The sequence below is a fragment of the Periplaneta americana genome, chromosome 12 (assembly GCF_040183065.1).
Source record: "Periplaneta americana isolate PAMFEO1 chromosome 12, P.americana_PAMFEO1_priV1, whole genome shotgun sequence".
Lineage (NCBI taxonomy): Eukaryota > Metazoa > Arthropoda > Insecta > Blattodea > Blattidae > Periplaneta > Periplaneta americana.
This window is the reverse complement of record NC_091128.1, coordinates 134,537,380-134,552,643: the sequence shown is the minus strand read 5'-3', so window position 1 is coordinate 134,552,643 and position 15,264 is coordinate 134,537,380. Positions and strand designations below refer to the sequence as shown.

Below are 15,264 nucleotides of genomic sequence, written 5' to 3'. Positions count from 1 at the left end.
GGCCAGCGCTATACCAACTTGCCAACCAGGGCGACTGTTACCTATAAAGATTGTAGGATTGGATAGGAAGCAGATCGTGGCTTTATAATTGCTACATATCCAGTATTTGTCGGACCAAAGTTCTGAAATGGAATACTCATGCTGCAATGGATTAGAATAAGTGGTTGTGTCATTTTGATCATTCACTGAAGAGATTTATATGACAAATCGAGCACTCATGTCGGAATCTAGACGTACTGAATTTACGAAAAACACCTTTTGATATTATCAGGTTTGTTCCATACATAACACTGCTGTATTGAATGAGGAAGCAATGTATTTCATTGGAAACTGTTAGTGCAATGTAGCCTACAGGAAATACTAAAATTCTCAGACTTTCAGCAAGTTCAGTTTAAGCCACTTACGCTCAATTTTCAGTTTTAAGAACCATAATTTACAGAGCAATCTTATGAGCAGACTACGGCTTTGGGTCACCGATTCGCGAGACTGAAGTTTGGAACGCATGCAGTATACATGACGTCAGGACCCATGGGGTGGGAAAGTACTGTGAAAGTACAGTTGGTTGCGTAAGGAATTACATTAAGCCTTTCTAATTCTGCTTGGCGTGAGTCCTTGCAATCATCACACGTACTTGAGATCCTGTGAGTAAACAAGTATATTTTATTTCTTTTCATTTATTTATTTGATTATTTTTAGACATGCATATTTGTGTCAGTGTTAATTTCGCTGTTTCATAATTCACAGTACCGTAAACTGGGGTTACTTTGAACACAGAGAAAACTTTGAACATTTTTTCAGAAAATCATATTTGGGTTTCTATATGCTGCACTTGTTATAGATGGAGGCAAATTTGGTATGAGAATGATTTTTATGATAATTTACCTCCATCTATAACAAGTGCAGCATGTGGAAACCTAAATATGACTTTCTGAAAAAATGTTCAAAGTTTCCTCTGTGTTCAAAGTAACCCCAGTTTACGGTACTGAGGAACATGTCGAAAATTAAGAGCACCAAGTGTTCCCTTCAGAACGAACTTATAGAGAAGTTCGAAATGGAATATTTCCTTGTTGAAGGAAAAAGAGCACTGAATTTTGCAAATTGTTAAAAAAGTATAAGGACAGCGATTCATTCAAAAGCAGTGTAATAGCAAAAGGTACATGGAAAATATTTAATTATACAGTAAAATTGGCCTTCAACATCAAAATCAGATATGAAACATGAAATAGAATTTAATCGAGATTTGTGTATAATGTTGGTACATGCCAACATCCCCTTCAACAATATTTCAAAGCGTTTCTTGAAAAAAGTTTTCTTTTGATACGTTGCGAATGTACCTTGTAATTCGGTGCATTGAATTGCGAAGAAATGTATTTTATGTAAGTACTGTATATTTTTACTTTTCTGCTCACGCACAAATGATTATTTTACATTGTTAAAACTTGTACAGTATAATGTAAATTGAAACGTGTAATGTTAGGCAATTATTTGTTGTACTATAAATGCACTGTATAGCCTATATTATATTCGTAAACGTGAACTTTTATTTTGTTTCCTACCGTCACTGAATGTTTACATGATGAGGCAAAGGGTAAATGCACTCTCAATCTCCCATTCCCCTCAATCTACACAACAATGAGGGCAGTTCGTTCGTAACTTGATGCATTTCGGTACTCTGGGCTGCAGTCAGTTTACGAATAATCACTTGTATGAGCAGTATCCGAAGATGAGGAAAGATAGTTCCGATATCTTTATTTGCTGTTTCATGACAGGAAGTCAATTTTTGCAGCCAATTGAGGTACAGTAAGATAGTGTGATCTCCTACATTTATATCCTTTGAGATTTAAATACAACCTTTGCATTCGAATTGGATTCAAGTATCTATCGACGCTTGTTATGCTGAGAGGTTCGGGATCGAAATTTCATACATGTATTTGCAAGCAAAGGCTTTGCAGAAACTTCCTTATCTAAGTGGGAGAGAGGGATATAACATTGTGTACTGCAATTCTCATTACGTACAATACTTTCAGCGCCATTTTTAATATGTGATATAGGCCAATTGCAATTGTTGTTGAATGTGTTTATTATTTGGGCGATCTTTAAGTAACACACACTTGTACGTTTTTTATTTCCTCAAAAATTAGTGTTTGAATCATCTTAAGATAATAATAATTAATTATATTTATTATTGTATATGGATTTTCGGATAATATGAAAATACATAGGTGAAATGATTAATAGTTAATTGTATTCTTTTTATTTTAGTAATTTCCTTGAACATGAATGTCAGAGTACCTCCAAGTGGGGAAGAAATAACAGATATTTGTAATAGTGATTTGGAAATTGAGCTTTACTGGAGAGGAAATTTTCTAGAAAAATATTAATGTAGGTAAAAACTATTTAAAGAACAGACTATTGTACTATTTGTAAGTAATTGTAAATAGGCCTACATTTCCTTTCCCGATTCCACTATTATCTTTTTCAAGTCTTTTATATCGTGATGAAACAATTCGATATTAATATTAAAGTTCACATATTCCACAGAAGTATGCTAAGAAAGACAATCGTGGAACGAACACTTCAACATATGACAGTGAGAACTGAACAGTAAGCAGAACAGAGAAAACAAAAATCGAATCTGCAGAAATTAAATTTTAAAACCTTTGGCGAAGGTAATTATTATTGGAGATCTAAAGAGGAATACAAAGATAACGTAAGAACCAAACATTCTCTTATTAACACGAAATGCGAACAGCTATAAAGTGAAATGTTACGAACATCACTTAAGAATGTCAAAATCTTCACTTTCAAGGCCTAAGTCTTGGAAGAAGAGGAGGAGGTGATGGAGAAATATGAAGAGGAAGTAAGGAAAATGATGGTGATGAAAATATTTGTCTGATTGAATGGTATATTTTCTCGCGTTACTCTTTAATTATCACAGAAAATTCATGTTATTATTCAGGATGAGTCATAAATAAGTGTAAAAATTGGATGGAAGTAATATAGAAGTAAAAACAAGTATAAAAAATCTCTATAACATATTTTGTGAAAATGCTTTACTTCAGAGTTAAACGCAGTGAAACAGATAAGTCGCGGAGGACCAGTTTATTGGCCAGCCAGATCACCGGACATGAACCCCCTGGATTTCTGCCATTGGGATCGTCTGAATTTTGTAGTGCACGCCATTGATATTCCGGACAAAGCAGAATTCCAGCGACGAATTGAACATGGCTGTGAAACCGTTCGGATTGAGTAGAATGGGTTCAGTGAAATTATAAGCTCCCTAAGGCGATAAGCATGGCTCTGCCTAGAAGTTCAGGGACATCACTTCGTGCTCTTATGAATATTATAAACTCCATGGAAGAAATTACTCTCAGTCTTTATGTAGCTTTTAATGTTTGTTTACTGCATACTTCCAATAAAAGTGTTACAGTGCGTTTACTCTCAGTTTCACAACTAAAGAACTCTGCCCCCATACCACAGATGACAGTGATTGAGAGACCATTTATTTGGAGGTGTCTTATTATAATCTTCAGCTGTTGCCACCTTTTGCTACTGGTTGGATTCTCTTCAGTATATTTTATATTTTCGGATAAATTAAATCAATTGAATAATAATAATAATAATAATAATAATAATAATAATAATAATATGTTTATTATTAGTATTACTAATACAATAACAACAGGTCTCCCTCAGGGATCGAGTAGCAGGAATCATTCAAAGATGGAGTATTCCCAACAAAACAAACATTTTGAGGAGTTCTGTGGCTGTTTCTCTGTTCGTAATTTCACTAATTGGGTGAACGTGTCAGTTAGATTTATGGGTTCCGGAACGCAACCCTCCCCAAAAGCTTTTTACTTATAATACAAGAGTAGGCTAAGCCTTTTTTTCACTTTAAAATTACACCCATCCATTACACTTACATATGAATCACCCTTTATGTAACATCGTCGTGTATAATTATATGAGTATATATGTATGTATAAGTAAGATGTTTGACTACTGACGTTTCTTATACCGGTAACTGCTCTCTTCCTCTCAGTATCACGTAGCCCTTCTGTAGTACAAGAATTAACACATGGAGCGGAATTTTGAATCGCTTTTTATGTAACATCGTCCAGTATAACCAAAGCCACCGTTTCTGGCGCGTAAAATAAGTAATGGGAACGTTGAGAGCGAGTATGTTATCTTTGCAACAGTCTATGCACGAGATAGCTGAAAACTGCGATTGGCAGATTGCTGTTTAGGAGGTGGTACCACTCTCAACCGAAGTGGCAACAGATGCCACTGACTGGACAGTGTACTCAAAGGGCACACCCCAAAAACGCAAAGTGCGAGTGTCATGCCGGGAGTGTCATGCCTTTGATGCAGACAGTGAACAATAAGATTGACAACTGTGATTGGCAGATTGCTGATGTGACATGTGTGGCTGTTCTCAGCTGTACTGGCAACAGGTGCTCACTGACTGGCTTTTTACTCAAAGACACGCGTCAAAAACGCTGGCACTGGCTCTATATGTATATGCTAGATGTTTGACTACTGACGTTTCTTATATTGGTAACTGCTCTCTTTGTATCACGTAACCCTTCTGTACGAGAATTAACATATTGGAGCGGAATTTTGAAAAGATACAATAACACAATATATACTGATGACAATGCTTAGAAGCTCAGAAAAGAAACACGGAAAAGTGTCAACAGCTGATATCATCTTGGAAATGCACTCGTTTTGACGCCGTTCTGTTGGGCGATCAGTGCAGAGGAGGGGCGAAGAGGTCGTCCAGAGTGGGCATGGAGGGGTCCTGCTCCGGCGCCAGCTGCTCTCATGCCATCTGCTCGTACTTGGCCTTGTTGATGTTCTTGGCCAGACAGCAGGCCAGCAGCACCCCTACCAGTGGGAAGAAGGCCACTCCGAGGGCCGAGCCGCCCACCAGGCCTATGTTCCCGTTCAAGAATTCCACCACCTTCATGTAGCAACCCTGCAACACAAGCCGTCACATAACCACACACACAGCTCTCTACCCTGCATCTATGATTCAATTTGCACTGTTATTCCCGGGTAAAATCTCACAAGCTTATGTACTATGATGTACTATTGGATATTCTGCGAAGTCAGTACACAAAACTTCCGACTATAATACTGATATCGACTCTTTATAAGAGCTCACTGGTATGATCCGGATCTTCTTTTTTTTTAATTGGGTTATTTTACGACGCTGTATCAAAACGGGCTCTTAAGTGTTGTCGGAAAAATTCACCATTAAAATGGGACACACTCACGGACAGAAGAACGCGAATTCGATTATGCGCACTGTTCAAAACATACAGAGGTGAGCCTGCCTGGAGAGAAATAAAAAATAGGTTGCAGCCGCCAAATTACTCTTCAAGGAACGACCACTCATATAAATTGAGGGAAAGAAGGCAGAGGACGGACACTGGAAAGTTTTCTTTTCTCAATCGTACTATCAGGGACTGGAATGCTTTACCTGCAGACTTACTAAAGGCTTTACCAACAACCAAAAATGCATTTAAAAATAAGCTTAAGGACCTTACTAATAGACGGTAATTATACACAGTAGTTAAAGAGTGTAAATGATATGTTGTTATTGAAGTGTTGTATCAGTGAAGAATTATGTTGTGTCAGTGAAGTGTGTTGTATCAGTGAAGAAGTATGTCGTGTCAGTGAAGTGTGCTGTGTAAGTGAAACGTGTTCCTGTCAGCGAAGCTTTATAGTTTATAGTGGCAGTGCAAAGAATTTGAACAGTGAAATGTTTTTGAAGTGTTAGTGAAATCAGGATAGAATCAGTGAAATGTGTCGTAGTTCCAATGCAGTGAGTGAGTTGACAGCGAAATGAGTGTAATGTTGAAAGGTACTTGTGCAGATATGAACATATACTCGTGGGTTTTAGTTCGATCTTAGTTTTAAGATACAAATTAGAATATTTCAAATGTTATTTTAAGTGATCGTTTCATTTAATTTAGTATATTCCCTGTTGTTGTTGTTATTATTATTATTTATTATTATTATTATTATTATTATTATTATTATTATTATTATTATTATTATTATTAGTATTAATTATTAGTATTATTATTAATTATATTTTTAATTAATAAGTTTATTATTGTCATTATTGAGTGTAATTAGTTACCACTGCCACCGGGTATATACCAATTGCAGTGTGAATAAATACACAACATCTAAACTATTTCCAACTAAAGATTGAAGTAGACGTAAACAAAACCGAAATGTATTACTCCGCAATCGCAAGCTAGCTACCAAAGGAGCCACCAGGGCGCATTATTTTCAGCAAGTGAGCACGCAGGGCAGCCACCGTCTGATATATTGCAGACATTTCAACACATTCATTGAACTAACCCGTAAAATGCTCACAAGGGTTAATATTTATTATTTCTCTACTGGGAATAGTGGATTTTAATTTTCTGTAGATTCGTGATTAAATGTTATTCTTTGAAGAGTGGAGAATTTCTTTAATTCTACAGAAATTTATTTGAGGTTGGCAACACTAAATCTCGCACTGTGTTATACCAGCTGTGCTGATGTGCTCTGTGAAGCTGCAAGTCCCTTGGGAGGGATTTAATGCCTATTAAGCATGCGCGTTGCCATAATACACGTTACAATGATTTAACACGCAATGTCTGAAACTACATGTCAGAGGCGGCTCCTCAGGGCAGGCAGGGTAGGCTAAGCCTATCTCAACACATTTAGAAAAACCTAAAAGTGGATATTTATTAACATTTGGAAAACCTTATATAATTATATACTCTTGTCTAGGTGCTTAGAAATTCTTCAATTAACTATGAATGGGATTTTTTTAGGGTTAGTTGGACGTTGCTTACTACTGGCAGTTCGATTTATGCGACAAGAATACACTGGACAGATCACGATGCGTCACAAGGTAGGCAGAAGCGAAGTTAGCCGACCTTCCACGTAACTTCAAAGCTGGCCCTGGAGTAAGCATTAAAAGAGATCGCTATTCTAAATGCTTTCTTAGCGCATGCGTTCTATGCTTAAGCCAGCGCGCTAGAATTCTGCCTGCCCTAACGAGAACCCACGAGCATTATCGAACACCTACGATTTGCGAAATTTCTGTTTGAAAGTTTCACGAGTTGGAACGTAGATTGTTACGAGTAGTATAACAGTTTTTAAACAGTGTGTTTTAAAAGATGTTTTTTTTAACAGTGTATTTTAGAAAATGTGATTTTTGCAAGTACATACTGTATATTAATGTTACGTACATTTGGTGATTTATAGTTAATGTAAGTGATAACAATAATATTATATTATGACTGATATAATAAGTAAACTATTACGTTGTCCGTTTTCGCGTCGTAATGACATTGAAAAGAGAAGTATTTTGGACAATGGACGACCCACTCCTGCATTAAGCTCTATTGTTCATAAAGTCAGTGCTAAAGGTGGAAGAAAATTTAATCCTTCATGGTATGAAACACTATGAAATGGAAATATAAAAATTGGAGGTTTATCTTTCGAAAAGGTGGAAAAATTCAAATATCTTGGAGCAACAGTAACAAATATAAATGATACTCGGGAGGAAATTAAACACAGACTAAATATGGGAAATGCCTGTTATTATTCGATTGAGAAGCTTTTGTCATCCAGTCTGCTGTCCAAAAATCTGAAAGTTAGAATTTATAAAACAGTTATATTACCGGTTGTTCTGTATGGTTGTGAAACTTGGACTCTCACTTTGAGAGAGGAACATAGGTTAAGAGTGTTTGAGAATAAGGTTCTTAGGAAAATATTTGGGGCTAAGAGGGATGAAGTTACAGGAGAATGGAGAAAGTTACATAACGCAGAACTGCACGCATTGTATTCTTCACCTGACATAATTAGGAACATTAAATCCAGACGTTTGAAATGGGCAGGGCATGTAGCACGTATGGGCGAATCCAGAAATGCATATAGTGTGTTAGTTGGGAGGCCGGAGGAAAAAAGACATTTGGGGAGGTCGAGACGTAGATGGGAGGGTAATATTAAAATGGATTTGAGGGAGGTGGGATATGATGATAGAGACTGGATTAATCTTGCACAGTGTAGGGACCGATGGCGGGCTTACGTGAGGGCGGCAATGAACCTGCGGATTCTTTAAAAGCCATTTGTAAGTAAGTAAGTATGGTATGAAACACATAAATGGCTAACAGGAAGTGAAGTTAAAGCCAAGCTGTAGGTGATCACGTTTGTTATTGTAATCTAAAGAAGGTACTTGGAATCAGATCATATTTGTAACTCGGTAAGTCTAAAGAGACTTGAAAAGAATTTGAATCCAATTTCGGAAATGTTGTCTGAACAACAAGGGTTGCAAGACAACAGTATAACAATAAACTAGAAAAAAACCGACAAATTATGAGACGGCTCATTGATGTAACAGTATTGTTATGTAAGCAAGAGTTAAGTTTTCGGGGGGCATGATGAAAGCGAGCTGTCATTGAATCGCGGGAATTACATAAAAATGTTCTGTAAATTTTGCCTACCCTGGACATTTGACTACGAGCCGCCACTGCTACATGTTGTTTAAATCGTAAGAAAGTGTTCTTATAAGCATGTTTAATTCACTCGTATTCCATGTATATTATACATTTTATTATTTTAGAAGGAACTATTTTAATATGAGGAAGAAGATGACAAGCATGAGTTTGGAGGCGTTGTGCGTCCAATAGCCAATCAGGAACCATTAAGCCACGTGCATTTATTTACATTTACTTCAATCTTTAGCTGGAAAAAGAGTAGGTTATTTAGCGTCTGAATGAAATGAAGGTGATAATGCCGGTGAAGTGAGTCCGGGGTCCAGCACCAAAAGTTACCCAGCATTTGATCGTATTGGGTTGAGGGAAAACCCCGGAAGAAACCTCAACCAGGTAACTTGCCCCGACCGGGATTCGAACCCGGACCATCTGGTTTCGCAGCCAGCGGATCTTCTTACTTTACAGCAGGGCTGGGCAGCAAGAGCGGATTCTACTCTCTCACGGGGAGCCATATGATTTCTCTTCATCGCCTTTCTTCCCCGCCGAACACCGCGCAGCGTTGATTCAGTGACGAATGAATATTAAGAGTCCCCGTTTAGAGACTGGATCCGCTCCCGATGCCCAGCCCTGCTTTACAGGGTGAACCGTAAGTAATGTAATTAATATGAGGGAGGGGTTATTCTTTGAGATATTTGAAACAAAAGAGTTTAATACATTTTGCTCGTTTTTGCTTCCTTTTTGAGATAAAAATTATGTTATATGAAACATTTCATACCGTGTTTTGGGAAAGTCATTGATTTAATTATCAATATCAGTGACGTCGCCAGGATCAGGGCAAGGGGGGTTGCGGATGGGGTGCAAGATTTAAAAATGGGATGCGAGTTGCAAAAATTTGGTACATAAAAAATCGAAAATGTTCTGTCAAGCACTTGCGCGCATATTATACATCTGTTTATTAATATTACTGTGTATTTATTTTATTTGGTTATTTTACGACGCTGTATCAACATCTAGGTTATTTAGCGTCTGAATGAAATGAAGGTGATAATGCCGGTGAAATGAGTCCGGGGTCCAGCACCGAAAGTTACCCAGCATTTGCTCGTATTGGGTTGAGGGAAAACCCCGGAAAAAACCTCAACCAGGTAACTTGCCCCAACCGGGATTCGAACCCGGGCCACCTGGTTTCGCGGCCAGACGTGCTGACCGTTACTCCACAGGTGTGGACTATTACTGTGTATTATTATTATTATTATTATTATTATTATTATTATTATTATTGGTCAGCATATCCATAACGATATATTAAGGGACGTAGTTTTTTCACATCCAAGAGATTGTTTGTTTTTGTTCTTCAAAATAACTTATGCCTAGTATTTTTTTTTAATAAATTGCCCTTTAGGGTGCGGAAAGGGGTGCTCCGATATTTTATGGGGTGCTTGCGCACCCTTTCGCACCCCCCCCCCCCCAGCGACGTCCCTGATCAGTATGCTCCGGCAATTTAAGAGAGCAATGTATTTTGATAATAAATGATTGAGAGAATTTTAGTTTTGTCCTTTAAATGTAACATTTCGTTCTCAAAAGGAATTTGAAAATGTTACATTTGTTCGAATCAAATTTCTGTACGTTTAAAGGACAACTAAAATTCTCCTTTTGTAAATAAAAGCTTTCTTTTCCATTGCTAACTTCCTTTTCACTTCCTAGCAGCAGCTCATGTTACTGCTTATAGTACACTGCAGATATTTTAAGCTGTCCACTTTTTATACTACCTCGCTCAGAATTCGCACGTTTACCTTCTTTGTTTTTCTTCCGATAACCATCTTCTTCTTCTTGTTTGCGTTTACCTTTATCGCATACTGCACACAGCTGTCATTTAGCTCCATTAATATTTCCCTTAGTATCGTCTCTTCTGTGCTAACATGTTTATTATTATTATTATCATTATTATTATTATTATTATTATTATTATTATTATTATTATTAAATTCAAGTGGTATTCTGTACATGAGTACTATTCCTGTTGTACAGCGACTTATAGGCACAAGTATACGAATAGATGTCAACACACAGTACTGGAGCGTGTGAGGAGAGACTGCAGCGTGAAGCTAGTATGATCGGGGTACACGTAACTTGTATTCAAAGTAACCAAACGCAGAACTCTAGATATGAGTGAACTAATATGAATTTAAAAATTGTGTAGTAATTCGAACACTCGTTCTCCGAAACTTGCGGCACACACCACAGCATCAAGTCTGTGTGCTTTTCGCATTTTTCTTACCACTTCATGTTTGATCAGTACACTACTCTGCCGTTATTGGAAGCTGTTTCCACAAGCGAACCATAAAAATATACTGTACCCTATAAAAAGTTGCATACGACCATTTGAGGAAACCCGAAGGCTCTTGAGGACATGAGTAGAACTCGTCTTTTTGGTTTAGTTTCCCATTTCGCTTCCCCTTACTTGCTTCAAGTTCATAAAATAGCATCAACCGTCAACCATCGGCCTTTCATGTAAATCGGATTGAAACGAGCACATAAGATTATGCTAAGTTTAGAGATGTTTAAACTCGTTCAGAAGACTTGTTCTGTTTGTAAATCTTATTGACGTTCAGCAACTGACTATAAGAGACATAGTGGGACTCTCCGAGACTTGTATCTGCGACCCTGAAAAGATTGTGGAGTGGTGGCACTGCGAACTGTTATAACGGGAGAAAAAACGTTTCTGCTACTCTCTTACTGGTAATGAAAACCTTTCAGTCATCGGTAATACTACTCTTTGTACAATAACGAAAATCACTTCGCTACTATATTACTGTTTTTAGAAGGTACTGCATAATTCTGGCTACTGGATCACTTCCAGACTGACTGTTTTAATCTCCAACTTCTCAAACCACTAGGATAGAACATTCTAGTCGTGAGCATTAGTACAGTTCGCCCAACAAATAAAAGAGACAAGCCCTTCCTTCCTCCCGCCCTCATTTTAATCTTTCCAATACTTAAGCAACGGCAGCTTCGGTCCGCTTATTTCTTTCCTGCATATCACAGACTTGTAAAAGTTAGATAGTAAATCACATTACTGTTCGCCCAATAAACATAGAGGCCCAATGAAGGTTTACGATGATTTCAGAGGGCGAAGAAATTCGAGTAGCGGGAGATGGTAGGAAGAAATTCGAATAGCGGAAGATGGTAGGGAGAAATTCGATTAGCGGGAGATGGTAGGAAGAAATTCGAATGGCGGGAGATGGTAGGGAGAAATTCGATTAGCGGGAGATGGTAGGGATAAATCCCAATAGCGGGAGATGGTAGGGAGAAATTCGAGTAGCGGGCGATGGTAGGGAGAAATTCGAGTAGCGGGAGAAGGTAGGAAAAAATTCGAATAGCGGGAGATGGTAGAGAGAAATTCGAGTAGCGGGAGATGGTAGGCAGAAATTCGAGTAGCGGAAGATGGTAGAGAGAAATTCGATTAGCGGGAGATGGTAGGGGGAAATTCCAATAGCGGGAGATGGTAGGGAGAAATTCGAGTAGCGGGCGATGGTAGGCAGAAATTCGAGTAGCGGGAGAAGGTAGGAAAAAATTCGAATAGCGGGAGATGGTAGAGAGAAATTCGAGCAGCGGGAGAAGGTAGGAAAAAATTCGAGTAGCGGGAATGGTAGGGAGAAATTCGAGTAGCGGGAGATGGTAGGGAGAAATTCGAGTAGCTGGAGATGGTAGGGAGAAATTCGAGTAGCGGGAGAAGGTAGGAAAAAATTCGAGTAGCGGGAGATGGTAGGGAGAAATTCGAGTAGCGGGAGATGGTAGGGAGAAATTCGAGTAGAGGGGGAAGGTAGGAAAAAATTCGAGTAGCGGGAGATGGTAGGGAGAAATTCGAGTAGCGGGAGATGGTAGGGAGAAATTCGAGTAGCGGGAGATGGTACGGAGAAATTCGAGTAGCGGGAGATGGTAGGGAGAAATTCGAGTAGCGGGAGATGGTAGGGAGAAATTCGAGTAGCGGGAGATGGTAGGGAGAAATTCGAGTAGCGGGAGTAGCGGGAGATGGTAGGGAGAAATTCGAGTAGCGGGAGATGTAGGGGAAAATTCGAGTAGCGGGAGATGGTAGGGAGAAATTCGAGTAGCGGGAGATGGTAGGGAGAATTCGAGTAGCGGGAGATGGTAGGGAGAAATTCGAGTAGCGGGAGATGGTAGGGAGAATTCGAGTAGCGAGAGATGGTAGGGAGAAATTCGAGTAGCGGGAGATGGTAGGGAGAAATTCGAGTAGCGGGAGATGGTAGGGAGAATTCGAGTAGCGGGAGATGGTAGAGAGAATTCGAGTAGCGGGAGATGGTAGGGAGAAATTCGAGTAGCGGGAGATTCATTCATTGATCTTTCATTCATAGTGTTCTGCCCAAGGGCAGGTCTTTCACTGAAAACCTAGCATTCTCCAGTCCTTCCTATTTTCTGCTTTCCTCTTAGTCACGATACATCGTCTATTATTTGATATCTTCGTCTGCCCCGAACTCTTCTTCCGTTCAACATTCCTTTCAGTGCATCCTTCAGTAGGCCGTTCCTTCGCAGCGAGTGACCCATCTAATTTCTTTTTCTCTCTTCCTGACCAGTTTCAGCATCATTCTTTCTTTACTCCTTCTTTCCAACACAGCTTCATTTCTTATTGTCTGTCCATTTCACATGCTCCATTCTTCTCCACATTTCAGGTGCTTCTAGTGATAGTCACTTCTCTTCACTTCGTTGTAATGTCCATGTTTCTGCCTCATACAATGCTACACTCCACACAAAGTACTTCATTAGTCTCTTCCTTAATTTTTTTTCAGAGGTCCACAGAAGATTCTCCTTTTTCTATTAAAAACTTCCTTGGCCATTGCAAAATGTACTCAATTTATTCGAAACTGTTAATAATAATTTATTGTAAACGCCGGTTTGTTACTTATAGATATTTGCTATCAACTAATAACGCCTCTAATATCTGGTACAATTATTTTATTGTGACGAAAGTAACATTTAAAAACCAAGACGTTATTAGAATATTGCTGTAAATTTACTTCTTAACCTATGAACAACTATATCCCTTCATTCTGTATATCAAGCCGCTAGACATAAACCATCCTTGAATAATTTCGAGGGAAAAATTGTTCCGGGGCCGGGTATCGAACCCGGGACCTTGGGTTAAACGTACCAACGCTCTCCCACTGCGCTACCCGGGAACTCTACCCGACACCGATCCAATTTTTCCCTCTATATCCACAGACCTCAAAGTGGGCTGACAACCGTCAAGCAACCAACATTTGAGTGCACACTAACTCTGTGTGACTTTAAATTGTGGTTTTCTGTTACGTACAGTGACGTGTATTATGCAAATTAAGCTTTCAGGAATAACTCCCTGTAAAGTTAATTTGAATAATTTCGAGAGAAAAATTGTTCCGGGGCCGGGTATCGAACCCGGGTATCACTTTGAGGTCTGTGGGTATAGAGGGAAAAATTGGATCGGTGTCGGGTAGAGTTCCCGGGTAGCTCAGTGGGAGAGCGTTGGTACGTTTAACCAAAGGTCCCGGGTTCGATATCCGGCCCCGGATCAATTTTTCCCTCGAAATTATTCATATTAACTTTACAGGGAGTTATTCCTGAAAGCTTAATTTGCATAAACCATCCTTGTTTATCGAAGGACTAGCGGTGCTGGTTGTGAAAAAATTTCCGCAGAAGTAGGGCTATTAAAGTTTTAAACGAAAAGAAAGTATTTTGCAAGAATGATATTAATTTATTATTATTATTATTATTATTATTATTATTATTATTATTATTATTATTATTATTGTTATTATCATTATTTAAATTTTCATTAGAATTAGTGCAATTGTCCTAATTCTTTAAAATGGCTCTGATTTTTTTTCTTTCACCACGCATTTGTTCTTAAAAATGCAAAACTTGACGGCTATGACAAGGATTTTTCAAAGAATAAATGATGGTAAGGAAAGCGCAAGTGCCCCATAGAAAATTTTCCTCGCTATCTTTTTTGTTTACCGCAAATTCCACTTAGTCTCTCCAGAAATGTAACTGGTATCTCCGGTGTGCAAATCCAGTATTAAAGGCAGGCCTTCTTACCTCCTAATACCATTAATATTTTCTATAACACAGTTTAGAATAACTGTAATCTTATTGACCACGCCATATTAATGGACAGAACAACATTTGTTCAGGTATCATTCCAAATAAGACGTAAAATACGTGTAATGGACCATGAAAAAGAGTATGACCGTGAAGGACAAACATCTGATTGTTGGTAGATAGTTCCAGCTTGTTTGCTGGGAGCTGTTTGTTCAGGTCAGTTGAGTACATGAGCGCGTTGCACATGTTAATGGATGGGTGGTGCGATGCAGCGGTTGGTCGTGGCTGGTTGCCAATACCTTCACATATGCTCATTTATTCTTCCCGGACTTTAATATCTAAAGATAATAATTCCATATATCGATATAACTGGGACGTTTCGAAAATCGTTTCAGTTGCCTTTATGAGGTTCATAATGCCCAAGAATTTAAGGTTTGGCTGTTCTCTTTGGTTTATTTATGAGCGGCTAGCCAATATACAGTAGGTTTAGTTCAGGGATGCAGAACTGGGAGAGAGAGGGGTGGAAGCATGGGGAAAGCATTTTTTTTCCCTTCCACAGTCCACGGGATCGTCCAAACCTGTGGAGTAACGGTCAGCGCGTCTGGCCGCGAAACCAGGTGGCCCGGGTTCGAATCTCGGTCGGGGAAAGTTACCTGGTTGAGGTTTT

The 15,264-nt window shown here is 38.7% G+C and overlaps 1 protein-coding gene across 2 annotated transcripts in view; it reads right to left on the bottom strand.

The window, feature by feature from the left end:
* The window catches only part of LOC138710906 (tetraspanin-7-like), a 289,955-nt gene that overhangs the window by 18,963 nt on the left and 255,728 nt on the right, over window positions 1–15,264 (bottom strand). Inside the window, exon 5 of one of the 2 annotated variants that reach the window (XM_069842100.1) lies at window positions 42–4,978. In XM_069842100.1, coding sequence (XP_069698201.1) covers window positions 4,823–4,978 — 156 coding nt within the window. In that variant the 3' untranslated portion in view covers window positions 42–4,822. The remainder of the gene's footprint in view (window positions 1–41; window positions 4,979–15,264) is intronic. The other variant, XM_069842101.1, reaches the window with a different exon arrangement.